This window comes from Anoplolepis gracilipes, chromosome 13 (genome assembly GCF_047496725.1).
Source record: "Anoplolepis gracilipes chromosome 13, ASM4749672v1, whole genome shotgun sequence".
Lineage (NCBI taxonomy): Eukaryota > Metazoa > Arthropoda > Insecta > Hymenoptera > Formicidae > Anoplolepis > Anoplolepis gracilipes.
In genome coordinates this window covers 7591506-7619440 of record NC_132982.1, presented here as the reverse complement: position 1 = coordinate 7619440, position 27935 = coordinate 7591506, and the positions used below count along the sequence as shown (strand labels likewise).

The window sequence follows — 27935 nt, the reverse complement described above, 5'->3', positions numbered from 1 at the left end:
AAGCCAACTTTCATTATAAGTTAATATTAACGACTAGGTTTAATATTGACCAAAATTTTAATATAAATAATTATTAACACAAAATATAGAATAATTTCACTATTTATAAAGAATTAAATTTAACAGAAAATTCTACTGTTTTTGCAAAATAAAAGATAAATCACGATTATGATTATGTAACAATACATTTGTTTACTCTGATGCTTTCAGGTAAAATAATAAACAATAACTAGTCAATGTTATATTTGCTGAATAAACATTTTAAAAGTTTTATACGGTAGATAAAAGCGTTAAAAAAACTGTCAAAAAAATTACGATGTTTAATTTATCAATACATGTTATGTGTGCAATGCAAATAAACATATATAAAGATATACGCTCCGTTTTTTTCAGTTCCACCTCCATTAACTAAGTCGGACGACAACATGCGTGTAGGTATAGACTTAATGAACGATTATCATTACCAGCACTTCCAGTTGTGGTCTGGCTACCAGAAGGGAATTATTAGCTTGTGATAAGAAATATATTGTACGCACAAGAAGTTGCTAAAAAAAGTCACATCTATGTATATAGGTTTTCAAATTGCAATATTATAGTATGTCTGTCTATTATTTTTAAAATACAATATCTATGCAAAAAAAAAAATTAGTTGTAAACATTTTTTAGAAAATAAAATTTATTGTGAATAAAACTTTTGCGTATAGTGAAGTGCGAATTAGTGCTGTGTTTTATAACTGTAGTATCTATATTTTAAGCATCATATCAAAATAAAAGTAAATTATGTCAAAACTAGAATAAACAAATGATATATCATAAATTATTCTTAATAATGCAAAAAGTTACTCTGTTCATTAAAATTATATAATATAACGGCTCTTTAATGGAAATTATAAATCTTACAATAGTATTTGACTTCTTGTTATATTTTATCGCATATGCTATAATATTTGTATCATACAAATATAAGCAATGTACTTTGAAAATCTTATTTTTATCATATGCACAGACTCGAGATTATGTTTGAAGAAATTTGTCACAATTTGACAATGTAAGTGTTATCGAGATTAATCTTTTTAATTTACAAAAATATATATATGGTATATTTTTTTGCTACTTAAATAATTTCTAACAAATTTGGCGACATATATATATATGGAAAAAACAATGATAAATATTATATAATAATAATAAATAGCATAAAGAAAATTATCATTTATCATTGTTCTCATATTGTCTCATATCCTGGCATTCCCAAGGTTATCTAATAGTATATGCGGTTGCACAATTGTGTGTAATATATGTAACAACATTCAATTACTCCTGTATTCACGAATTTTTGTCAAATATGTAATAGGTTCACACTTCATATGAATCTTTCGATATGCAAATGCATTGCGTAATAACTGTCATTTACAAAGATTTACAAAAAAAATGGATTGATGATGTTTATCATCAAATAATGGCAAATTACTTCAAACAGAAGAATCTTGAGTCTATGGCTGAAATAATGACAGAATCTTAAAAATATAAATTCTCAGTAAATAAAAAGTCACATTTAAACAATAACCTGATTTGTTATCGTAAATATAAATTAATACAAGATACCATAGGATAACAAATCGATGATCGAGGACATTAAGCATGCCGTTGCAAGTTGCTTTTCTGTTACATGAGAGTTAAACTTGCGGGAAACAAATGTACAACCGGACAGATTGATCGAATGCGCTTTACGTGCAGCAAAGTTCGACCAATGTGACGATGGCGATGCAGGAAACTTGAGATTCGAACGACGGTGGCGATCAGTGGAATCGATATACGTATACACATTTCGATATACGAAACGCGCCAGAATTTAACGATGATCACGAGCTACAACGTGACACCGCTAAGAAAATACGCAGAAATCAGTTATCGCGTAAAATGCGTCTCGGTGGAGAACGAGCGGGTGTTCGGCGAGCGGGTCTACGTCACTCAACAGACGCGGAATCCGGTTTGCCAGCCAGACGATTACGCTTTTCCGTCGGAGGAAAGAAGAGCACGAAGACGCAATCTGATACAACAGACTCTGGACGGACCGGATTTCATGAAGTTGAATAGCAAACGGTCGACCGGAAACGCCGTTGTCGCAAAATCGTATTGGCAAAAGCGCAGCAAGTCTATGGGAGACGAGCCGAGCGTGATCGCGTTTAATTATGAGAACGCTGACAATCGCGACACAGTTGCCAAACGACCCAAGGTAAATGGTTCGCAAAATGCGACTCGAGATCAATTGATCCTCATCAGGGAGACTGCAAGTCAACGATATAGATAGGTTTAGTTTAGAATAGATATACCCACTCGTTCTAGTTTCAGAATGTTGACTTAGGTAGTAGCATGCGAAGTCGTAGGAGGTGGAAAGTGTATCTACTTTAGATTGATTGGACTTCCTGGAGAAGTTTTCTAAATTTATTTATGTTATTAAATACATGGAATTTGTCACGTGAATTTTATAGTAAAATATCTATATCTTAAATTTTTTTTAATATTTTCTTTATCGCTCTTTAAAATTCTATCTCGTACAGATATGAAGGATAATATAAGCCAGATGTGTATAAGCTAAAATATATATACTTATAACATGAAACTTGGTATAATAGCTTCATTAGGAAGTCGTAAATATAGTCACAGTATTACTGTAAAATGAACAAGTCACTTTTCTTTTCGTTCCTCTCAATTTTGATGTATATCATTATCAGTACTACTTTATATTAATTTCTTCTCCGTTATTGTTTCCCGAAAAGAAACATTTCCAATACATCAGATGGTTACATTTTAGGTATACCCGTCACCCTTGCGCTGTTCGCCGCCACAGAAACAAATCGCGATTACCTCACTAGTGGATCAACTATTATTGGACATTTATGGCATTCCGATGAGCGACAGGGGACGTTCAGAAAGCGAATCAACGGCATCATCCTTGAAACCACGTCCGCAACATCAATATCTGCAGAAAGCTCGTCTGCTATTGAAAAGTAAGACAATTCAATATAAGCGGGATAAATGGGCGTCGCAGAAAAATAGCCACGCATGAAAGCTTGCATCTTGATGATTGAAACACTCGATAATGCAACGTTATTGCCAGCTAAATCTTATTAAATATCACAGTAATAGAATAAAAATGTTTTCTTACTAGAAAATTAAATGTTACTACATTATGTAATACGTTAAATAAATAAATATATATATATATATATATATATATATATATATATATATTAAATTGTTTTATATAAAAAATACAAGTAGCATTTGGATTTTTCTGAAATGTAGAACAAATCTTATTACTTACAATACGTCTTTTGTAAATAATATCAAAAATCTGATGGATTTCTATTATACTGTCTATAAATGCGAGTTTGATAAAGGCATTGAATTTTCTCAAAATTAGAAGCTTCTCGAGAAACCTCTCCTTATTATGTACTCTAGAACAATAAAAATGTGTAACGCTCTTTGATCTTTTATTCGCGATTGAAGGATTTCCTCGTTTATTTGATATTATAATATATCAAAAGTCAATATTATATATTTACTATAAAATAATATAACAAACATTTATGGTTTCTCTTAATTAAGTCAGATACAATGACTTTCTCTCGAATAGTTACAATGTAAGCTTTTACTTTACGATAAAATTATATTTTATAGGATGAATAGATCACGTACATTATAATAATGACGAAGGAGAAAAAAGGAGATATGTCTTACACATTTCTTCCTTCTTTCTTTTTTTTTAGTAATGTCGTTATTATTCACGGTATTATCGTCGGTCTTGCAAATTTCTTTCAAAGATTTTTCGAGATACCGTGCAACCTTTGGTTTTATGAATAATGCAAACGGTTGCCGCGATATAACGTGTACGGTCGTTTGATGCGTTCACAATATGCATGCTTTTGTATTTCTCACGCTTTCAGCATTTTCGAATTAACTGCGTTCCAGCTAGACGACACAATGACGAGGAAAATGAAAACTCATTATACGATTTTTACGATTGCGAGAAAAAAATAAAAACAAAAATAACACGAATTATTAAATTCGTTACCCTTTAAATCGTTAGCGCTTGTTCAGCAATGCTAAAAATTTTAATCCGTGAAAAAGAAAAAATATATAAAAATAATATTTTATATTAAAAATAAATAAATATAATGTTATACACTAAAGAGAATAATTTTATGTACAGGAAAGGATGAATTGCAGATCCTGCTGGTAACTCTACACGACCACATCATTCACACAGGCGGGTTACTTATCCGTCAGCTGCGCCGAAAGGATTATCTTACTGTTAAACGTGATAAACAGTACGATATAATTACAGCTTATTTACAAGCACACAGCTCTAAGCGATGTAAGTAAATATTTCTTTTTGCGTTAATGCATGAAAACCATTTAGCCTTTAATGTGCAATGCTTATCGCGAGCACTTAACAACAATTAACAAATTTCACAACATAAAATTTCTCGTCCCGTTTATAAAATATATAAAAAACTTATTTCTTAAAGTATATAAAAAAACTCTAAAAAATAATTTAAGCAATTTATTATCAATATTAATCTTTAACTTACCTGATTCTATCATTATTCTATTAATGTGTCTTAAAAATCATCAACATTTGTAAACGAAAGGAGATATAAAATATCTTTCTTTATATAATTATTCGCTTCTTGTTTCGCAAGATATTTTAATTACGCAGAGAAGAAACCGTCTGCTCATAACTTTATTGTTAGTATAATTCTGTCTGAAAATTTTCGGCGCAACATATTCTCTGAGATTGTTGAAAGATCCTTGATGTTCCCTCAAAGATGTCTGCTATTAAAAATTTATGAAGCGTAAATAGTAGTTCTAAGGAAAGAAACTTATTCTGTTTCGGATCGGAAATATCCTAACAACTGTTAAAAAATACAAAAATATGGCCAGAGTACACAAACGTAATCTCAGGTTTAGAAGATTAAAGAGACTTCAGTATTTAACTTTACTCCTTAGAATAAGTGCGAATTCGGAGTATACTTAAAACACAGAATCTTTTATATGCGATTCTCATCAAGTCTCAATTTAATCTTAAGAGATATGATTAAGAATATTATCGATATTTAATTTTTAAAGCAGCATTTTATCCTCTCATTTGAACTCTATTTTTCCCTTGCGACATAATACACGCCGCAGAAATTCTTCAGCGTGTTGCTCTCATCATCATCATATTACATTCATACCATTGTTAACGACGAGTGTGCAAAAAATGTAAGCTAGAAAAATCCGGTGTAATATATACCGGGGCTCAGCTGTCGAGACTCTTCTCGCGGATCCGTCTGGGCGTCGCGAAGAAATCGTGGCGTCAAGTTGCCGTTGTCGCGAAGAAACGAGCTTTCATATGCGACGATGCGGTGATCAATAATTAGACTTTGCCGCGTCTCTCCGTCGGAGCGTGGCACGCATGCTCCGCGTACCAAGTTCCGACGTGGCGTCATTGATAAAGTTTCGGTGCTGTTGCGCTCCCGCCGGCGGAGGATATATGCGGAACTTTTCTCGTGTCGGTCCTCCGCGCGAGTTACCGGCAATCAGCCGGCGCGATGAACTTCAAAGATGAACTTTCGAGATGAAGAAGGCGCGCAAGACGACGCATTTATTTTGTCGTAAAGGAACAATTATTGTCGTAAACTTTTCGCGAGAATTTTCACGTCCCTCTTCGCACAAATACCTAACTGTATTCTGTGTTTGTCTACAATTCTACTTGACAAAAAAGAAGCTTTTTGGAATTGCACTGCAATTTTGTAAACGAAAATAAACGTTCAATATTATATAATAATCAACAAAATTGCAAATATATAGTCATTATAGTTTGATAATTTTTTTTTTAATTAAGTTGATCACGTAAAAAATTATATATATTTTTGAAATTTTTAATAATTTTATTATTGATATTTGAGATAGAAAGAAGAAATAAAAACATCCAAGTCGTACCTCATTTAAAGCCTTATCATATTTAATGAATCTATACATCGATGAATCATTTATAACGAATGATACCTTCACTACAGTTTCTTTAGATCGTTCTACTGCCACTCTGCTTTCATCCGTGATTTATTGATCTCACGTATTTTTGAACCTACCATTTTTATACCGAATAAGATAGATTCGATACCTCGGTCCAACGCGCAAATATTATCTACGAACTTTCTTTCCGTGCCATTAACCCAGTAACGCCGGAAGCACCTCCGTCCTCCTACCAAATGAGCATGTAATGAACTACACGATACGGAAACTTCCTGATGTTTGAAACGATTATTACGGATTACTTGAATCATTTTCCATAATATAACGCTAGATATAAGTATTTAAATAACAAGTTTTATATATTATATAATAAAAATTTTTAAATATGTAGCAAAATCAAAAAAGTAAATTTGAAATAATATAATAAAAAAGTAAATATGAGTCCTTTAAGAGTTTTCAGATTATTTACGTTTAATTATATTTTTAAGAAAAATTTGCAAAAACATAATATTGACGTAAGTAATATAAAAATCATGTCTCTTTACATTCTAAAATATATTTTTGTATATATATATATTGTATATTTTAGAATGTAAAGAGACATAACTTTTTTATTACTTACGTCAATTTAATTACACGTTTGCAAATTTTTCTTAAAAATATAATTATAAAAAAATATATATATTAAAATTTCTTGTATCACTCTACTATATTGTTTTAGCGAAGAATTGTAATCTCAAGCGCAGAATTATGGCTTCTATCTATAATCAGTGTCTATTGAAATCTATATTCTGTTGATTACTGGTTAGCAGCTGCATGTTATTAATAAACAGAAGCTCGATACACGGATCGAATTAGGTTGAATCAATGTCACGAACATACCATTTCGTTGTGACGATTTATCGATTCAGAATTCACATTATAAGTATTTCGATATCATTGACAAAATAAAAATATTATATTAGTGATAAAAAAACAAATGTAAATATAATGTTTATTTTATTTAAAAGCGTAAAAATTACATTCACATTTACATAAATATCAATCAAAGAGATACTTGACTCAACAGATATACATACCTCCTTCGATTTCTCGTAACAATGCTAACTATTTTGAGTGACCTATAAAGAGGTGAAATCAATGAAGACGTCAATCTTTAACCTGCGAAATGTTCTTATCAATAAACTATCTCGTGTCTAACAATGAACTCTATTCTTTCAGAAATTGATAAATATAAAATACAAGTTAGTAATGATTTTCAAATAAAAACTGTACAAACTCTTTTTTTATGGTTGATTTTATGTCAAGAATTTTTTATTTACAATTATGATTAATTTTATCATACAAAATCGTTACATTTCCCCGTTTACTTCAAAATTTTAAGTAACATATGTAATATTATATTACATTTTAAGAAATGTAATATAATATTGTATCGACCGCAAAAATGTGTACTTTTGCATATGAACGTGAATATATAATAAAGCTTCTATAATAATATGAAATCTTGAAATATAATCTTCATGCTCGCTTGATCTAATAATCCTTCTTCGTGAGGGCCTACATATTAGATAAACTGGCGTTACGCTTCATTTAATCGAAGCTTGTAGCCATTAATCTTTTTTTACGGATGAACTATTCAGCGTAATAAAAATTTAATTAACCATGCATCGCCCACTACATCGTATGTCGATATTTATAACGGAGTGTAACTGTGAATATATATTAATTACTGCGAGTATGTTACATCAATCTTTTCTACTTGTTAAAATGACAACTGAGCGCGCACGTGTTTGATGAATTTTAATGCTTTAGATATTTCATTCAAACTGTCAGCCAAATTAATCATTCTGTTTTTAACAAAAATCTTTATTCGTATTTCTTAAATGTCATTTAATGCTTATCGTTTAATATTATCAATTTTTAATTATCGATAAACTATAATGAATAAAAAAACTAATAAATTAGTTATAAATAACACACTGTTTTTTTTTAATATACACATAAGCACATAGAGATTATATAAGTCAAATTTTTTGTCTTTTAAAAATTCAATGAGCCCCTTCTATAAGAGAGAGTAGACTTTTTTTAAAAGGAAGTGAATTATCCTGCGCACAATATACATATATTTAAAAAAAACTCAGATTTTTCTCAAAGTTTTTGAAATATGTTCAGTGTATCCGAATCAAAAAGAGAGACAGCATATTCTTCTGGAAACGATCAAACGCATGGGGGTGAAAGAATGCACGACGTTGAGAAACTGTGCGAAGCGCGTGCGTGGTGACGGGAGTGGCACCACTCTCGCCACGGGGTTGGAACGGCGATTCGTGGAATAACAGCGGTAGTGTCTACTGCAGGATTCCACGAGGAGGCAGCCACCCCTCGTAGCAAACGTCCCCTCGTCTCGTCGTTATACCGCGGGTCGTTTGTGCGCGCGCGCATGTCGCTCTATCTATCCACTGCTGTTCAGCTGACTCGACGCATTCGTCGTACAAAGACGCTCCTCCAGATACTTGGGACAGCTGTCGGAGCGTCGTCGCGACGCCGACGTCGCGAATTTTGCGGATCCATCGAGTGTATTGTCGAGTGCGCGGCCAACCGGCTAAGAGACGCGTGCACGAAGTGCCCCTTCGTGTTTCCGGTGCTTTCGTAAAATCGTGTCGCGCGAGAAACAGACATGCACGTCGGGGTCGTTCGCTCGTGGTGCATTCGTGGCTTCATAGTGTGTGCGTATCAATGTATATCGAGATAGTGTTGTGCTGCATAATCGACGACGACAATCGTCCGATAGCGCGCTGTCGATTCTCGTGATAAAGATGGTACGATTCAACGGCGTAGTATTTTTGCTAGGTCAAACTGTCAAAAAACCGCGTTTATTTAATGTCCTCTGCCGCGAGTAAGTATGTGAATCAACTCTCTTGATCAACCGATGGACCGCGATTGATACAACTTAAACAACGATCAGAGAGTGCACGTTTAAATCACGCTCGTTTCATAAATACGTGCATTTAATGGGAAAATTTGTATGTCGTATATTTACTCAATCTCGTGCGAACGATAAGATTGCTCATTTCGATTTCTAGAACAATCTGTATTTACGTTTCGAAGGAACCAAAAAAGAGAAATAATAAAAAGATATATATATATATATATATATATATATAAAGAGAGAGAAAGAGAGAAAGAGAAAGAGAGAATAACTAAAAAATAAAACGTATAGAACAATCAAAATTAAATTGTTTGGCAGGAAAATATACTCTGATCTCTAAAATTTTTATGCTATATTACAAAGCATAAAATAAGTACAGAAATTAACTATAAATTGCTTTACTTTTTTATGTTTATGTACATAGATTGTTTCTTTTTTTTTAAATGTTGTCCAATAAAAATTAGAACAAATAATTTGTTTCATTTAAAAAGCAATATTCTGTTTGTATTTTTTCTTCTTCAATTTCCTATTTGCTATATATATGTATATTTGTATATAAAGATCAGATTGTATTTGGTGTGACTGATATCAAATATTCGTGAGATATAAACTGATTGGCACGAGTTCCTGGAATTTCATCAAGAAAGTACTAAATCTGTTAAAAAAAACAGCAGTCACTCAATCTTTTCCGGAACCGTAGGCATATAAAATTAAGTTTTCCAAAATTTGTGCTTTGTTTTGCTTCAAATTGATAAATATGGCATTGTACAATGATGAAAAATTCTAATTGCTGAATTTCGGTTTAATATCCATTTTTAGGCCACATCAAAACGGAAGTCACTCAATGTTAAATATCACAGTTACGCCAACTGTGACTGATTCGAAGCATGCACGCTTCTCACTCTTTCGCTTATGTTGCACGCACAAGCGGCTCATTTACATTAACGTAGAAATCGCGATTTAACTTAAAAAACTCAACATTTCTTTTTTCATTAATCTTACAGATTTTCGTAAATTAATTATAATTTTTCAATATTTGATCATGAGTTAAAATGTGTCTGACAATTTTACATAGTAAAGGAATGTAAGCTAAATGGCTGAATATAAATTTAAGTTAAGTATTGCATATATTTTCTTAATTGCATTGTAATTGATCGGTCGCGATCGGATTAATTACTCGCATTTTATCGGTTTCATCAATCGCGGGTGAAGTAAAAATCAATTTTGTTATCGGCTTTTGTCGCCCTTATCATGGTTATCTCGACTTCCCGAATAAACTAGCACAAAGCTTTTAAGTATATTATATATAAATGATAAATACATATATTAAATATATTTTAAAATTAATGCAGTATAATAAGCAAATATTTTCGAAATAAGATTATATGAAGGAAACTCCCACCATCTATACAGACATATATATTAAATGAATATGTAATGCAGTATATTGTGATGCTTGTAACAGGTGGTACAGATGTATACATACGGCATAGAAACAACGTGAAAAGAAATATTTTCATATTTATCTATTTTCCAGAGAGACGAATTTCATTCGACATAAAGCTAGATAAAAATAATAATTAAAATATATATTTTTATGTTATATGTAATATTGTGTATAATATATTAAAGTTTAAATAATATATTATATATTAATATTATCTTAATTATATAGTCTTTAATAACATTGTTACCAATTATATTATAATCAAATCACGTTTAAATTAGGCAGCAATTATTATTGTTCATTATTGATATTATTATTGCAACTAGTACTATGTATGCCTCTCTTTTTCTCTCCCTCTCTCTTTCTCTTTCATAATTTAATTTAATAATATATTAAAAATAATATAAACTCACATATAGCCACGTTAATTTAATGTCACGAAAATTAAAATTCGTTTTAGCTAAATACAGTCATTATATATTTATATTAGATATTGTATATATTTCATATATTTCATATATTTCATATATTAAATATTTCATATATTGTAGATATTTTTACACGCGATTAAGTCAGCGGATCGATCGGCTTTTCAGAATTATAGTAAAAATATCATACGTTCGAAAGGAGTATCGCGATACGTTACGAATAAAAAGAATATCGCTAGAATAAACCGACGGAAGACCGATCATGAATCACGAGAACGGTTGAGAGCATCGTGGGCGCGGTATAATAAAAGACAGGAGAGATGAAAGTGAAAAGATGAAGAAGAGAGAGTGGCGCTTCTAATTGGAGAATGAACGGATTTTTCAACTCCCTCAAAAACCTCGCGTCCGGTGCCGCGTATGCTACCGGCTCTGCCTCGAGATACGAAGAGCTGGAAGGTGAAACGGCAGTTTCAGTTTCTGTAAATCCATCTTGCATGTTAATGTCTCCTCATATTGCACGTGTATATAGGATGTAATTAGCTTTGTAAATCATATACATACACATTAGTCTGTAAGCTAAATGTTGATAGATTAAATTCTGTCAAGTATTGCTGCAAGAGCGTACACTATATCACATCCGAGTGCTATAACATTAACTTAATATACACATATTAACTTAATATACTACAGAGAGTATCATGTAGCTTAACCTGCTTTGCTTTCACCCATAAATATTGAAGACTTTTTATTTATTTTAAGTATGTAACATAAAGTATAAAGTAATTAAAAAAGCTTTTTTCATGTCGTTAAGTAAATCTAAAAGCATGATAACTTTATGTGAAAATTCAAAAGGATAAAGAAGTGTATTACGTAAACGAAAAATTTTATTTTAAAAAGTTCTTAATTAAAAAGTGTTTAGTTGAAATACAAGATAAAATCATATCTTTATTATGAATATTAATTAATTATTACATATGAAATTATTTTGGAGCAAATCTACTTATTTGTATAAGAGCATCAACATAAACTACAGCAAGACACATATGTACATATTTGTCGCAATTTCCATACGGAGCACAATTCGTATTTCAAGTTAAAACGTTTTATGTTTGTCAACGTTAGAGTATTCATAAAATTTAGTGCATGGCACAATTTAATTTGTGACCAACTCGACACGCTTTGTATTCTAATGTTACTTCATAGTGGTAGTAAAATTTATAGCGATGTAACCATCTTTACCTATAATTTTGCAAGCCACTTCAACCATGAATTGCTAGAACATACATTTGACTCGATGTTGCAGCAAAAATTTTGAGCAAAAAGTAGAAAAAGTTTATTTAGTTTTTTTTTTTATACCTATATAGTAACGCATAGCAAATATATTTTTACTCTTATTTTGATTTCCAGGAGTACAAAAATTTGCGGTTAACGATAAATAGAGTAAAAAATATAAAGTAATGTATGTAGCAATTTAAAAATTCTCGAAATATTTCTGCGATATTTAGATATACTATTGATATTGCAGAAAAAAAAAAACAATATAAAATACAAATTGTTACAATAGAAGAAATTATATTGATTTCACACTTCAGCGCGTATATCTGACGTGGTTTATTCAGTCATTAATAGAATTCCATCGTGATCAAGCCGCGCTCATTCGTTCGTAAACGCTGCGAGATGACAATAAGTAATATTGCACCGATCCGTCCGCATGGAAATTGAATACTTTCTCGATATACGTTCCGCCACACGTGAAGTTTTGCCGGTGTATGAACGCATGAATAACTGTTTAGTATCCTGCGAATTTCTACAGGATTATTTCTACTCAAACTATCTCGGCAATCCTTCAACCGTGGTTGTCATGGGAACGATTATGCGATGACCCTTCCATTAAATGTTAAAGGCGATCGAGCTTCACTTCGCCACTTCGTCAGTCGTTCATATTCAATCGAACAAGACGGTAATGATCATTATAACTGTGGCAGTAAAATCCTTAAATTATCTGAATCAAATACAAGAAGAGAATTTACATTTTGTGAATAAAGCTTTTTTACTTTTGATTTAAATAAATTTTTTTGCTTGCGTTGTATGATGTAAGATGTAATAATATTTTCTCTACAAAATATGCGGATGGCTTATTGTTAGTGGAAAAAAGTAATTCAAGAACACTGTGTGTTTAAATTTTAATAATAAACTATTATATAATACCAGGGAAAAAATGTATTAGAAATTTATCTCTAATTTCAGTTGAAGATACGAAAATGAGATTCAGTTTGAGTCCGCAACCGGGAGAAATTACACAATGGCTAGATGCCATGAAGATGGTTGCCAAGCTACAGGGAGGAATACCACCAGAGTTTCGGAAAAGGGTGAGCAATTTGTTTCTATTGTACATATATATGAAATATCGTTTTAAAAGCATGAAAAGTACGTAAAAAAAAAAAAAAATTTAAAGTACCTGCTGCTACAAATAGATAAGAAAAAAATAAATTGATATCTCTTTAGTTATGGTTAACGTTGGCGGAACGTCATCTGGAAAAACACGGCGTAGATTGGAAGCAGGCTGAGAAGATCTGTTTCAATGAGTGGAGTAATCCTGACGACGAAGAGCTCGGCATACAAATCGTGAAGGTAGGTAGTCGACAAGATATTGCCAAGTTCGCCAGACGTGTTGACGTATCCGTGTAAAAACTTGGACGTAAATGATTATCTCTATTAGAATGCGAAAGTTCTCTACTTTTGCACTATCTTGACAAATGTTAACGTTAGTATTATTGAATCATCCAATATAACATTTTTTCGCATCTTTCGTTTATAAGATTTTCCAAAGATTATTCAAATTAATGAAACTCGATTATGCAAATACCGTGAGTTTCAATAAAAACGGTATTTTGTCTCTTAATGATATTGTCTGACAGACACGCTCAGTTTGTCATGCTATCTTCGAATGAATGATGGCGACCCGATTAATTCTGTGAATTATCTCTGAACGCATCTCTCCCTCATTTACCAGAATAGCGGTACATTAACTTTGATGCATTTTCCAATTCTTAGCATGTGACATCGGGTTACCAACATAACTCTGAAGCGCAAAAAGTTTTAATAAATTGAAAGAAATATAAAAAGAGCTACAAATTGATTGCTGCATTACGCAATTAGAATCAAGTAATGAACATTGTGCATAATTAAAGTGAGTCGCTATTCTAAAAATACTTGTGCAATCTGATATCTATTTGATCACGTCGGGTTATATCAACTTCATGCTACATTTATAGAATAATCGGCGCTTTAGCTATTATTAATTACATCAAATTAAGCCCATTTGCTAGGGATTGTTTGTCACTAAAATGAGTAAATATCACCGGTTGCTTTTGTAATTAATGTTTATCTATGTTAATTTTAGCTTAAGATTTTCAATTTCACTCGCTTTTCGAACCTTCTTCACCCGTTATCAGACTAACGATGTGAGATTAATTATTTATCCATTTACGAATTCTCATTACGAAAAAATTCAATCAAAAGTCTGAGAGATAAATTATAGAAAATTGACCTCGCTGAAAAATTACATTAGTTTCTGCTGCTCATTTGACAAGGCTCGAAAGCAATCATCTTCAGTTAAATTCATCGGCGTTAAAGACATTACGATTCGCAGGATCTGCACAGGACAGGCTGCAGCCTGTTCTGCGGCGCCGCCGGCCGGGATAATCAAGCGGTGCTTCGTCGAGTTTTGCTCGGTTTCGCTCGTTGGAACAAATCCGTGGGTTATTGCCAAGGTCTAAACGTTTTGGCCGCTCTCGTCCTGCAAGTGATGGACCGCGCGGAATCCTCGTCCGTAAAGGTGATGATATATCTGATAGAAGGCGTACTACCGGAGGGCTATTTCGCCGATAATTTGCGCGGCTTATCTATCGACATGGCGGTATTTCGGGATCTCCTACGATCGAGGCTACCAAAATTGTCCAAGCATCTCGAGGCACTTCAGAACGACGCGAAGGATAAGGCGACGGGTGAGTCGGGCTGATAAAACAAGCAGAGACAAAATTTTCTATGCAAATAAGCGCAAAAAATACAAAAAATACAAAGTGCCCCGCTGCGAGATATACTTACATATTATACTAATATTGTCGAAAAGGTTGAAGTATACGTAGCTCTATTGAACGAATATCTGACGTGTGAAATGCTTTCTCTCTCTTGATAAAAAGTTTATACAATGTTTGTGGGTGATATTGTAATAATAAATTTAATCTGTGAATAAGACGTTGTAATTTAATTTAAATTTAAATTGATTTTTTATCTTTATATAAAATATTTCCAAGATATTCATAAAGGGATTTTTAAAATATTTTTAACTTAAAATAATTAATTGATGCTTGTTTTGCAAATAGTTTTTGTGTGAAAGATAAATTGAACAAAAATCCGTTACATCATAAAAGTTATAATTTATTGCAATGACAAGAATCTCCAAATAATTTAATTTAATTTGACTTTATTGCTGTTATCTTACTTTGCTTAATTGTTATAAATAGTAGATAATCTTGCTTTTCAGGAAATAGCTATGAACCGCCGCTCACGAATGTGTTCACTATGCAATGGTTCCTTACACTTTTCTGCCATTGCTTACCGCAGGAAGCAGTGCTTCGTGTTTGGGATCTGATATTTCTCGAAGGTAACGAAGTACTTCTTAGAACGGCACTCGCTATCTGGGAAGGCCTTTCAAAGTAAGTTTGAAATTCCAATTAGATCAAAATTATATACGTGATAAAAATGACGAATCTATTCTGGAATAATTATACGAGATACATATATAAAATAATCAATTGTTCCTGCAGTCGCATAATGACCGTAACATCAGCGGATGAGTTCTACAGTATAATGGGAGTACTTACGAGAGAGATGCTAGAATTCACCGATACAAACAACCTCATAAAGGTGCAGTGTAATTGCATAATTTTTAATAATGATAATATAATCTAGTACGGAATATTGTAAGCTTTTTCTACTTTTGCGATTATATTATCGATTATCAATTACGTTGTATGTTATATCTGACATGTTGTAAATAATATAATTTGTTTTGAAATTGTTTCGACAGAACATCGTTAGCATGGGACCCTTGCAAGGTGTGGCAAGTTTGAGAGACAAACATCGATACAACATCACCCCGTGGGCGCGCAGGCTAAGCGATGACGATGACAGCGAAGCGGAAGAGGATGAGAGAGTGGCTGTAACGGCTGCCATGTTCAACATGGCTCAACGTATAAAAAAAGGTGTTTATCGTTAATAAATCCCGTAGATAGCTTAACGATGTTAAAATCAAAAACACGACAGCGTCAATGTTTATCGCTTTTACAGCTAATGTGCTAGTTATTCCATCTAAAATCATCACAGTACTATAGTTACATACATTGAAATCAGTTTTCACAAATCTCCGCATATATTTTAAAATATAATTTTTTCGTACATATAATTAAAAATGATAGATTTTTTTATGTCGAATCTATTTGAAAAAAATAAAAATTTTTTTCTCTTAATTTTTAATTTTTATTTTATTTTAATATATATTAATAATTAATATTTTTCAAAATTAAGGAATAACATGCCAATTAAATTCTAGAGTTAATATTATTTTGAATATATTAATACAGTTATTGTTTTAAATTGCAAGCAAGCATATTATGCACAAGAAAAAGTACGAAAAATTAAAATATTACATTCTAAAACATCTACTTCTCATTAAAAGAAATGATCAATTCCAGATCGTATACCTTCGACAATAGGAGCATTACAAGCGATTGCACCCAGCAGTGATCGAGACCGTCTTGCTCTCGATATTAGTACGTTGAAGCAGCAATACGCAAAACTGCGAGAACGACAGCGGCAAGCACACATAATACTCTCTGGTAATGAGATAGATGTTACATAAAAACTAAAAGAGATTCAATTATAATATTTCCTAAGAATAACAAATAGTTTTGAAATTTGTAATATTTATTAATTTGTAGTAAAAATTATGCATTGCACAAGTTTTTGTTTGATCAAACGTAAAAGTATGAACGTATTATTAATATTGAACTAATCGCAATGACCTATGCATAATATGCGTGCATATAATATTAATAATAAATTGCAACTTAATTTAATTTAATTTAACTACAACGTCAATATTACTCGAAATTATCAGAATATAGCGTTGGCGAAAATTGAATTATGCATTTCTCGCGTTGTACCTTTCGATCGAAACAACCACATTTGACGTTGCATATTACAAAAGCTTTATAAACAGCACGATATATACAATAAACTATGGTGCTTACCACCGTTCTGCTTGTCACCGTAGCTTAGTCATTCCATATTCATGAATGAAACCGAATTCATGTTCACGCGCGTTTACGGTTGGATACTATCATCATATTTCCATCCGGATGAGAATATATGATAACAACATCTTGACCTTTCGAAATATTGTGACCTATCACGAAGAAAGCGTGGTTTGCAATCCTGCTTGAGCCACTTCAACTTGAAGTAGCCACTTCGTGTAGCTTTTTGACGAGCCAATAAAATTTATATGATAAATAATGTTTAATTGGCATTGATAAACTTTGAAGCAAAATCGAAGTTTTCAAAGTACACAAAATGTTTTTCAAAGTAAAATTTGAAAATAGATCCATTGGAAATATATTTTAAAAAATATAATAATATAATAATAAAATTAATGTAATAAAATTTATAAAAAATAACAATATTTTTATAACGCTCTAATTAATCCTAACACTTTATTATAGAAAAAAGATGTAACTAATTAAAATATTATGAAATTATATTTTATAATAAATGTGTAAAATAAAAGTATGAAAACAGTAACATACATTCTATAAGTTTTCTGCTCTGTTATATAATATCTTCTTTTTTTCAAAACAGATGTAACAGTTAAGAGAAAACGTAATATCGAAATGCAATGCCATGAAAAAATGTCATTTTATGCAACGAAGAAGAGATACAATGTATTTATAGTTTAAAAATATTTTATTAGGATTTTAATCTCAATTAATGTTATCTGATAGAAAAATAAGTACTACTGATATCTAACTAATTCCTTATATTCTGCCACAGCCGCGTGCGCAAGACAGACCATGGTACCTACACCCACTTCTACAGCCATGAATCATCTATTAGTGGGCAAAAATGCCCTCGTAAGTGGAAAAAATCGACCATTGAGCCTGCCGTCTGCCACTGCCACATCGAAGTTACGGCCGACGGCTCTTCATAGCCCAAAAAGTCGCAGAGAGAGACAAGGTGTTACGCTTCATTGGAAAGATGCAAAAAGGCCGAAACAAAGAGCCGGCGACGCTGGTGGTAAGTGCATGTAATTGATCGTCAAAAAATCATTGAGATAAAAAACAATTTTTGAAAAACGAAAGAGAGCAAGATTTAAAAATATTTTAAAAATATTTTTAGCGTAAAAACACATGAGATGTTTGTAAAAAGTAGTGTGAGTTTTACTTCTTGTAAATATGCATAGAAAGCATTTAATGGTTAACGTATAACGTGATATAAATGGATAAATAATTATAAAAGTATAAATACTAATTAACAAATTAATTTTTCAAAAAACATGCGATTAATATTATTTAAAAATGTAATAAATCAATAATTGCAAAAACGCGTCTTTAATAATTGAATAAACAGTTTGTGCATATATTATTTTAATTTAAACTGATTTTAATTTATGAAAATAAGCACAGCTCAACTATATATTATAAATATCACAATATTATGAGAATAATTACATTTGTATTAAATCTACGATAGCATTTACTATACCTACTCACGGCAAGTGTGACCAGCAGAAAGTAAGGTAGAACTATTATCTACCTGTAGTAAGATTGGTCATACAGCACCGTTTATCAACCGTCGAATCTTCAATTCTCTATATAATCAACCCGTTATTTCACGCTCAATATTAGCAAGTATTAGTATTGACGCAGGTGTGGCAGATGAGGTCAACATCCAGTTCTGTGCTCACTCTTGCCTAGTCGTCGTTCTGCGAATTATTTTCTTCTGAACACGAGTCAAGATTAATATATAAGAATTATAACAAATATAATATTTCTAGAATATATTATGTCTTTGATTAATAATTATCATTTATAACGTTAATTGCTATCTTCATTTTTGAGATTAACTGTTATTTTCATATTATTGTAAACAATTTATTAATATTGTATATTTTATGTTACAGATGCCGATGCTATTGGTACAGCATTTTTACAATCGCCTCCAGAAACGTCATCTGTGACATCGCCCAGTCGGTGTACCGCTGACAGCGATAGTGACAGCACGTCAACGGAGTTGTGCGATGAACCGGATCGTCTGAGCGACGTCGATAGTGAGGAGCTTACGTCAGCATCCGATTCTTACGTCATGCCTACGGATGACGAAAAGCATGCTTGCGTCGAAGGTTCATCGACCTCGGCGAGCACACCTGCGCGTTCGTATATTAAGAGCGAGTCGATGATAGTCGAGGAACCACAGACAGATCCGATTATCGAAATCGAACGCAGCGATAAATCCCCGTCCTTGACTCAAATTTCAATCGCCAAGATCACCGATCAAATACGAAGACTCTCAGCGGAGGATGACAATAACACGACAGTTCCTCAGACATTTAACGTGCGCGACAACGACGACAACGAACTATTGTTGACGAGGGATTATTCAATTTCGATCAAGAGATCGGAAGCGAGTAAAACGGAATCCAAGCCGCAGGATTTTGTCGATTATACGCCGAGCGAGGATGTGACGAGTTCGTCATTGAAGACTGTGAATTACGATTATTTAGATCTCAAATCTAATATCGTCGAGGAGAAGATGGATGATATTCTAATGCACAAAACAGATCGACTGAAAGATGTAGAAGAAAAAGAAGAAATTGTTCAGACTAGCAGTGATACAGACCTTAAGACGGACATTATGGAATTCACTGCGAATATATTGCGAGATAATTCCAAAGAACAAACAACAAGTATCCCTTTAGATAGAAATTACGATAAATTTATCGCGCCTTTAGACACGAACGACAAACCTTTCGAATCTACTTTGAGATTTTCCAGTAGAGTTTATCTGGATACTGAAAGCAATAACGATTCAAATGATACGGATGTTGCGAGTAACAAAATTTTGGATGTCGCGACAGAGTCACGAGCTTTTTATTCCAAGAGATACGTTGTAGGTCATCTTCCAATTTCTCCGATAACGATGGATGACAAATTAACGAAATTATCACCTGAAATATATAACGTTACAGTAAACTCGGAAAATCTGACAAGTTCTGAAGCGAGTTTAAAGAAAGATGCTTTTAGCGACAAGCAGCAAATTAAATCGTATTCCGATTTGAAGAAAAGCCCGAAATCTCCCGAGAGTACGAAGTCATTTAGCTCTGGAGAGACAATGGGTCCCGATTCGAAGCCTTCGAGTTTGACAGTAAGTCCAAGAACACCAATCAGATCGGACTCTCGTGACTTCACAATAGACAAATCGGCTTGTTCGTCTATCAGCTCAGATTCAAAGACTCTCGTACTTCATTCTGTAGGCTCGGATATCGTGCACGATAATTCAAGAGCAATCACGAAGAAAATGTCGTACGAAAAATCAAGTCCTTCAACTCCAATCAGTACGGATTCTTTGAGAAATAAATCCGAGGCGAGTCCGAAATTGGTGATCAGCAGCTCTAGCGATTCGTATAGCCCGAGTAAAATTAAGTCTTCCGAGAGGTCATTCAGTTCCGATCTGCAATCGCCTATAAGTGCCAATTCCATAAAGTATACCTCAAACTATAATAAACGAGGTCAGGATAACGTGACGGATTCGCCACTCGATTTGAGCACCGCTACCTCGCCGTTTTATCCTATCGCGAATCCTAATCAGAAAACGCCGTCGCCATACAAACGAAGAAGTGAAGACAGTGCCGAAACGTCACCCGATCAAAAGTCAATCAACTCGAAGGATTCGAACAAGTTCTCTGGATATCAAGCAAAACTAGATATCTCGACAAAATCAATCGAAATTAAAGGAAGCGAAATATCCGAGAGAGTCTCTGAGAGAAACGATCTGTTCGTTAGACCGCAATTTGACTTGAACACAGAGATGGATGCGAGTTACACATCGAGAGAAAAGAGTAAAGCTGATTTGAGCTCTTACGAATCGATCGACGACGAGTCGCATCGCAAGTGCGGAGATTTCACTGATGACAATGCGGACGATCCGCTCTCTGAAAAGGATATAGTGCCTCAATTACCGTATGAGAAGTTTGACAAGCATTATCTGAATTACAATTACAGACGTAGAGACCGATCACGACTAACTGAGAGGAGCTCTAGCAGCCTGGAGAGGAGATATACCGATTTGAAGTCTTCGATCTCGACCGATGAATTCAGCACAACTATGGCGAAGAAAAGATCTAGCGATATCCTGGAAGATATGAAGCATCTGGAAGCAAAGGCTCTTAACGATGGCTCCGATACTAATCTGCTAACAAAGAAGTCAAGTGATATCTGGGAGGATATGAAAAGTTTAGAGGCAAGACGGCAAGATACTTTCAGCAATTCAGCGAGCGGCTTTTCAAAACGGCGACTAGAAATCCCGGATATAAGTATAACAAGCGAGAGTAGGAAATCTTACATAGTGTATCCTAAAATCAACATTGACGAGAACAGCGATAGTATACTGAAGAGTATAGCATGCAACAAGAATAACAATGATACGGACGACGGCAGAGAATCGAAAGTCGGTGTGTGGACGAAGGTAAAGCCGCGTAAGAAGGGCGACAACGGACGCAGAAGTAGTGACAGGGCGTTAAAAATTATTCAAGAAAACTCGGCAATATTGCACAAGATATTAGCTTGTCAAGCAAAGAAACGTCTACCAGATTTGGAAGAGATATCCAAAGAGATCACTATCAGTCCAATAAATGAGGAAATTTCCAAGATATTCAGTCCGATTCTCGAAAAAATGGGATTAAACGAGCATGAAATAAACGAGGAATTAGCTCGGATAAATTTCAAAGACTTTGACAATATGAGTGCTACCAGTGTATCGGAATTCGACGCAAAAATCAATGAAGAATTATCAAAACTTTCTCTCATCGATGAAACGGAACAAGTCGATCATTTTGCCGTAGACGAGATCATATCGAATGAATATTTAAACACACGAGAGGCATTCATAGATCATAAGATAAACGAAGAACTCTCTAAACTGCTTGCGAACTACGAGGAGGAATCTCCACCAAGCTTGATTAATTTGGAGAAAGCCTCCTCTAGCCAAAACATAAGCGAAATGGAGAGCCTCGATCTCACTAGCATTTCGACGAACGTATTCTCTTACAAATCCTCTAACGATTCCATCGAGACCAGAAGCGACTTAGAATCAGCGCACGAAGCTTTAATACAGTCCGAAAAGTTCCCGTTCGCGACATTGAAATATGAGAAGAGCATGTCGCCCAAAAGCGATATAGATATCTACAGAGAGCTAGAGAAACTCAACAAGATCTCGACCACGCAAATTCTGTCGGAAACGCCTCTGAAAATATCGCCGAAACGATTGTCTCCCATTACGTACATTTCCGACACCTTGCCTTATCCGGAAGTATCGCCCGCGAGATACGTGTCAAAAACAAGCCCGTTCGATATTACATCGCTCAAGAAAACTTACGAGCCTTACAAGAGCTTTGACTTTCCAAGCAGGTCGTCGCCGCGGGATAATCCTTACATCGCGTACGACAAACCAGATGATACGTTCGAGTACATGGATCTCAAGCCAAGAATCACTTCCATCAATACCTATGATCTGCCTCTAAAGAGTCCGATATTATCTAAAGAATCTTTGGAGTTTCGTGTGAGATACGATGATGAGTCGCCGAAGCCGACTGGTGGTGAATATGCGACCGTTCAGGATGACAAACCAACGTTTTCTTTAAACGCAGCAAGTTCTTATTACGATACAGGTAATAATAAAACGCCGACTAAATGTATCAATAAAGAAGAAAAATGCTTGGATATCGAGAATATCGACTATTCTAGCAATAAGTCGGACTTTTTACGTCATAAGTACAGTAGCTTATCGCCGAAGGAATATTCTCACGTCAGAAACACAGACCACGACAAACCATTAGGCACGTTACCATACGTTACGGTAGAGACGGAGCCGGACATTGGTTCATATTTGTCAACAAGACACTGCGACTATAATGTATTATCCCCTAGTCGCCAATACAGAGATCAATATTTCTCTTCTAGTCCAAATCATTATACACCGCAATTATCACCAAGTCTGTCAAATGAAGCGAAAAGGCCTGTGTCGCATCCGGAATCCCCGAGCAAAATAAACGTCAGCAAGTATGAAGATTTAACGAGTCAAGGATCGAATTGTTACAAGAAGTCGACGTTAAGCCTCGGTAACATAGGGGAAAATGTGAATAAAAACGACGAGAACATTGATACCACTCCGAGTCCGAAGACACATTTCAGTCCATTTCCCGTTAGAAATAATACGAGAAAACCTAAAGAATTGACGCTGAAGTTGGGTCTATATTCGCCAAAGAGCTCCGACTTCGATCAACTGAAAAAATCGTAGTGCTCAGTGATTTGTCGAAGCAACAGAGCTTTCGACCGACGCGAAAGTTCACACGTGAGCTGGTACGCTATTACGAAAAAAGATATTTATGTTCGCTAGTCAATCGTGTGTCGACACATTCTTATATACTTTACGCAAAACGAAGCATACCTGATGCGTTTCAGTGAGTCGCGTATCGATTTTCCGAATTTAACAAAGTGGGCCTAAAAAAAATTGTCGCCTAAGCATTCCTAAATCATAATGCCCGACACCACCGTTAAACAAATTAAATGATGTAAGCTTGATTAGTTGTAACGTAATTATAAGATGATGATTAAATAAAGTAAAGTAGTGTAAGAAGTTTTTCAGTGCTCGAGATCAGATGTATAATTCCGAATTACAAATAATTTTTTTTTTAAGTGGCACACAAATTTCTTTTGAGGAAAATCAGACGTGGCAAAAATCAATAATCGTTAATAATATAAAAATTAATACGCAGATATTGCGCGCGCGTTGTATCATAATCGCGACAAGTGCGAAATAATATCTCCATGAATGCAATTAAAATTGGGAATATTGCTGAAATAATACGTCGTGCGTTATTGACGCGATTACGAAATAGCAAATTCGGATAAAGCAGATTAATGATAAATTCAATCTCCATATTCAGCCGCATGTATCTCTCGCTCTTTTGGTCCTTCATACTATCATTGATGTGCGCTTCACAGATATTCGAATAATGGTATTTATTCAGACTGTTGTTAAAAAAAAAGTTCTAAAGAAATGCTACAGCAAGGCTCACATAATGCAATCGTGAAATATATAATTAAATGCCTTCGATTCCCTCCAGTTTTGAACTGTCAAAATTTCCTACGAGAGATGCCTTCCAAACCAATCGCAAAATTCTCACAGCTTAAGTTAATATGCTTAATTCAGAGAATTTTACGAAATGTCTTTCTCACATGCTCTTATACCACTGCTAATTTTTATTGCTAGACAAACGAATAAGTATCTATAGATATACATACATATATAATTTTTTTTGTTTTGAAAAAGCGATATACGATATAAATTTATAAGTTATCAATATAAAGCTTAATTTGTTCGTATGTTTGGGCAAATTTATCATATGGATCCATATCATATGATTCATATGATAAATTTCATATAGTTCTATAAGCAAATTATGCACTATAAATTAAATGTAATGAAGATGAAGAAATTATGTATTATATATACATATATATAATTTCACCTACTGACTATGCGTTACACACAAATGACTTGACAAGGTTCTCTCTCTCCTTCTCTCTCTTTCTCTTTTCTTCTCAGAATCTTTTATTAAAAAAAGATATAAAAAGTACTTAGTATTTTTAGATGTTTCTATAATAAGAAATATTCATATTATCGCGTGTAATATTGAAAATCAGATTGCTTAAACGGGCTGCGATTTAAACGTGAACCTGTTGCTACGAATTTAAATCCTTGCTCACAAAAATGGCTTGAATTCTATATATATATATATATATATATATATATATATATATATATATATATATATGACAAAGTTAATTGCATTAAGGAACTCGCACGAGACAGTTTTCTATTTTACCGCAACGATTTGAACGTTTTTTATCGAGATATTTAATTACTTGGTTAACAGCCTACTTGAACATAGGGAAAATGCTTTTGTAATTTACAGTATGCAAAGAGAGATCGTTGTAATTCATCCCTTTACAATTTACACACCAACCTGGTATTCACCACAGCTTATGGTTAGCCTACTAGAATATTTCAATCATCTGTGATAGTTTAGAGAACGATAATATACATAATATTAACATGTTAACATAAAAATTATATGATTCAATTGTTAAATTAAATATATATTATTTTAATTAACTTTCTCTCTCTTTCTAGTAATTTAACAAAAAATTTATATATATTTTAAATTATTTTATATATATATATATTACATTAAAAAACAATAATGCTAAAATCTCAGTTAAATTTAATGGCGGTTATATATATTATATATGCATACATCATTAATCAGAAATTACCTAAAAAATCACACATATGATATAAAAACTCACTCGTTATCGATTTCCCAAAGATGTACTATCTTGTACGAAAGCTCATACATTTTTCACGTCCACTTCGCCCACTAATGCTTGTCAATTGCGATATAAGAAAATTATTGGTAAAGAAAAAAAATGTATGAAATTGTTGATAAAAAGAACTTCCAGCAAAAAAAAAAAAAAAAAAAAAAAAAATTATGGAAGTTTTATTTTTAATTTTTATATCCTATGTGTAATATTTTATTTGATTTATATTAACGCGTATCATATAAATTATGTAAAGTACTTAAATATCTCTTCTCAATGGTCAATATACGTATTAACAAAATACGTTATACACCTAAACTTAAGTAACATAAAAATTATTGTATTAACTTCGCTTCGGTTGTTACCATTCGGTTATCACGTTGTACGATTAAATTCACAAAATCCGAAAGTAGTTTCAGATGCCTGTGAAATATGGAAAGTATTCGTAAAAGTGCTGGAAAAGAAAAGCGACGGCACGTATAAATATAAAGATAGCTTAAATAAGAGAATAGTTAATAATACTACCGAGTAAATAAATTAGTGGATAAAACCGCACCGTTAACACTACTGTTAATGTTATGAACTGTCAGCGTCAATATTCTGCACTCTCAGCCGGAGAAATTAGGTTCACTTTGTTAAAAGTTTAAACGGAAATAAAACTGCTCGACAATATGTATTCTTAATTCAGTTCATAATGTTATTTAAGCTTCTCGATGTAAAGTGTTTTTCGATATTTACCGAAACATACGATGCAACATATAGGGACGAGTAGCGTTTTTCTACTGGATCAAGATACCGAGATCGATTATAACTTGTGGCAGATGAATACGCGTAACGTGGATGAAGGTATCGCGTAGCGATTGTCGATAGAATGCAAATCTTACGTAAGTCTCATTTAAGAACAAAAGAAGGAATATATTTAAAAATTAAGAGCGCGTGTGTAATATTGTTATGTGATGTTTTGAGAAAATTATTGTATATACACAGTGCGAGTCACATGCCAGATATAAGACTGTATATTTGAATTGCATAGAGTGATAAGTCGTTATCGATAAAGAAACTAAATAAATATATTGAGAAAGTGAATAAAATGCGCGTAAATTATCATTCAACAGAGGTCTCTATATGACTTCGATTTCAGTATAATTACATTTATAAAATATATTAAAAAATTATTTATTCCATCAAACAATATCTCGATAATAAAACCAATTTTTTTTTTTTAATCTATTTTTATATTGAAATTATTTTAATACTTGGTTAATTCAAAAATATTTTAATATTTCACATTTTTAGGATATTTTGATTAACAGGCATATTTATAATTTCGCAATTAATACTTTACAAATTTTTTTTTAAATTTTTATATCGATTTTTTATGCACTTTTATTTAAATACGTAGCATATAAAACGAGGAGTGTATCAAAAGTCGGTTATTTTATTGCAGAACCCGAAGAGCGTATCATAAATGCAATAATGATATATTATATCCGTGAAAAAAATACTTGCTCACACTCTCAAAAAAAAAAAAAAAAAAAAAAAAAAAAGAAAAAAAGGAAATAGGGCGGTCCGATTACCGTTTTACCAAACTGCTCGCTCTCTCGGCAACAGCCACGTACTCGTACTCGAGTGGACATTTCATTTCGTTAACGTGATTACACGCACTCGTGCGTCGAGGATTGTGGATTCGTTTTAATTGGGATTACATTTCAATTAAAACCTCGTTCCCATTAGAGAGAGAGAGAAAGCCGCATCATATTTCGAAAAGGAAGAGAGAAGAGGTGGAGAAAGAGACAGATGAAGGAAGGAGAGAAGGGAGGGGAACGAATAATTGATACGGGCAGCGCGCGTTATCTGAGCGCGAGCGTCGCGTCGCCGCGGATAAAATATGCATGTTTGCCAATCAAGAGGTGTCCAGGGTTACATGTCCGCCGGCTCCCTCGGCAAACACGCGATTACGAAGGCTCCGGCGGGCTAAATGGGCAAGCAAACAACGAAACCTTTGACCCGGGGACCCGTCCAAATAATCGTCGAATTGGAAAGTACTCCCAACCCGCGATTACGCGTCGGACGATTGAACAGGCGATGTTCGCTGATGCGGAACAACACAGCGAAGGGAAGGTTACTTTCCTCTAATACGTACGAGGGTACGGTCGGCGCATAAATTAATACGTGAATTATGCAATACGGTTGTTTTATTAAATGTTGATAAACATATTTTTTTCCCCGGTCTGCGAGCGTTCTGGCGCGGCGCAGCGCGGCGGGACGTTTTACATTTTATTAGTACGAGCAAAGTTTGACGTTACTCGCCATCGTGTTTTACATAACGCCACTCGTATAGGCCCTCGATTTTTCTCTCGACTTTTCCCAGCGTTTCGTATTGCCAATTT

General features: G+C 33.5%; 1 protein-coding gene across 8 annotated transcripts; it reads left to right on the top strand.

The window, feature by feature from the left end:
* The first annotated feature begins 523 nt into the window (after positions 1-523).
* LOC140672646 (uncharacterized) lies at positions 524-26636 on the top strand. Of its 8 annotated transcripts, XM_072904955.1 has the most exons (13): positions 524-595; positions 1611-2236; positions 2816-3011; positions 4217-4381; positions 13076-13197; positions 13334-13459; positions 14481-14835; positions 15375-15546; positions 15658-15757; positions 15921-16095; positions 16585-16728; positions 17939-18181; positions 19068-26636. In XM_072904955.1, the coding sequence occupies exons 2-13, from the start codon at positions 1859-1861 to the stop codon at positions 23456-23458; spliced, it is 6567 nt and encodes a 2188-aa protein (XP_072761056.1). In that variant the 5' UTR covers positions 524-595; positions 1611-1858; the 3' UTR covers positions 23459-26636. The 8 variants fall into 8 exon arrangements, with proteins under 8 accessions (XP_072761056.1, XP_072761055.1, XP_072761062.1 ...); XM_072904954.1 differs by lacking the exon at positions 524-595 and having other exon boundaries at positions 1125-2236; XM_072904961.1 differs by lacking the exons at positions 524-595; positions 1611-2236; positions 2816-3011; positions 4217-4381 and adding exons at positions 8286-8843; positions 11068-11284; positions 12732-12788.
* The last annotated feature ends 1299 nt before the right edge of the window (positions 26637-27935 follow it).

Excerpts from the sequence above, each read along its gene's own strand:
- LOC140672646 (XM_072904955.1), top strand. The coding sequence starts at position 1,859 with ATGATCACGAGCTACAACGTGACACCGCTAAGAAAATACGCAGAAATC. Across the intron at positions 3,012-4,216 it reads AGCTCGTCTGCTATTGAAAA|GAAAGGATGAATTGCAGATC; the intron begins GTAAGACAATTC and ends TTTTATGTACAG. Across the intron at positions 16,729-17,938 it reads AGCACACATAATACTCTCTG|CCGCGTGCGCAAGACAGACC; the intron begins GTAATGAGATAG and ends ATTCTGCCACAG.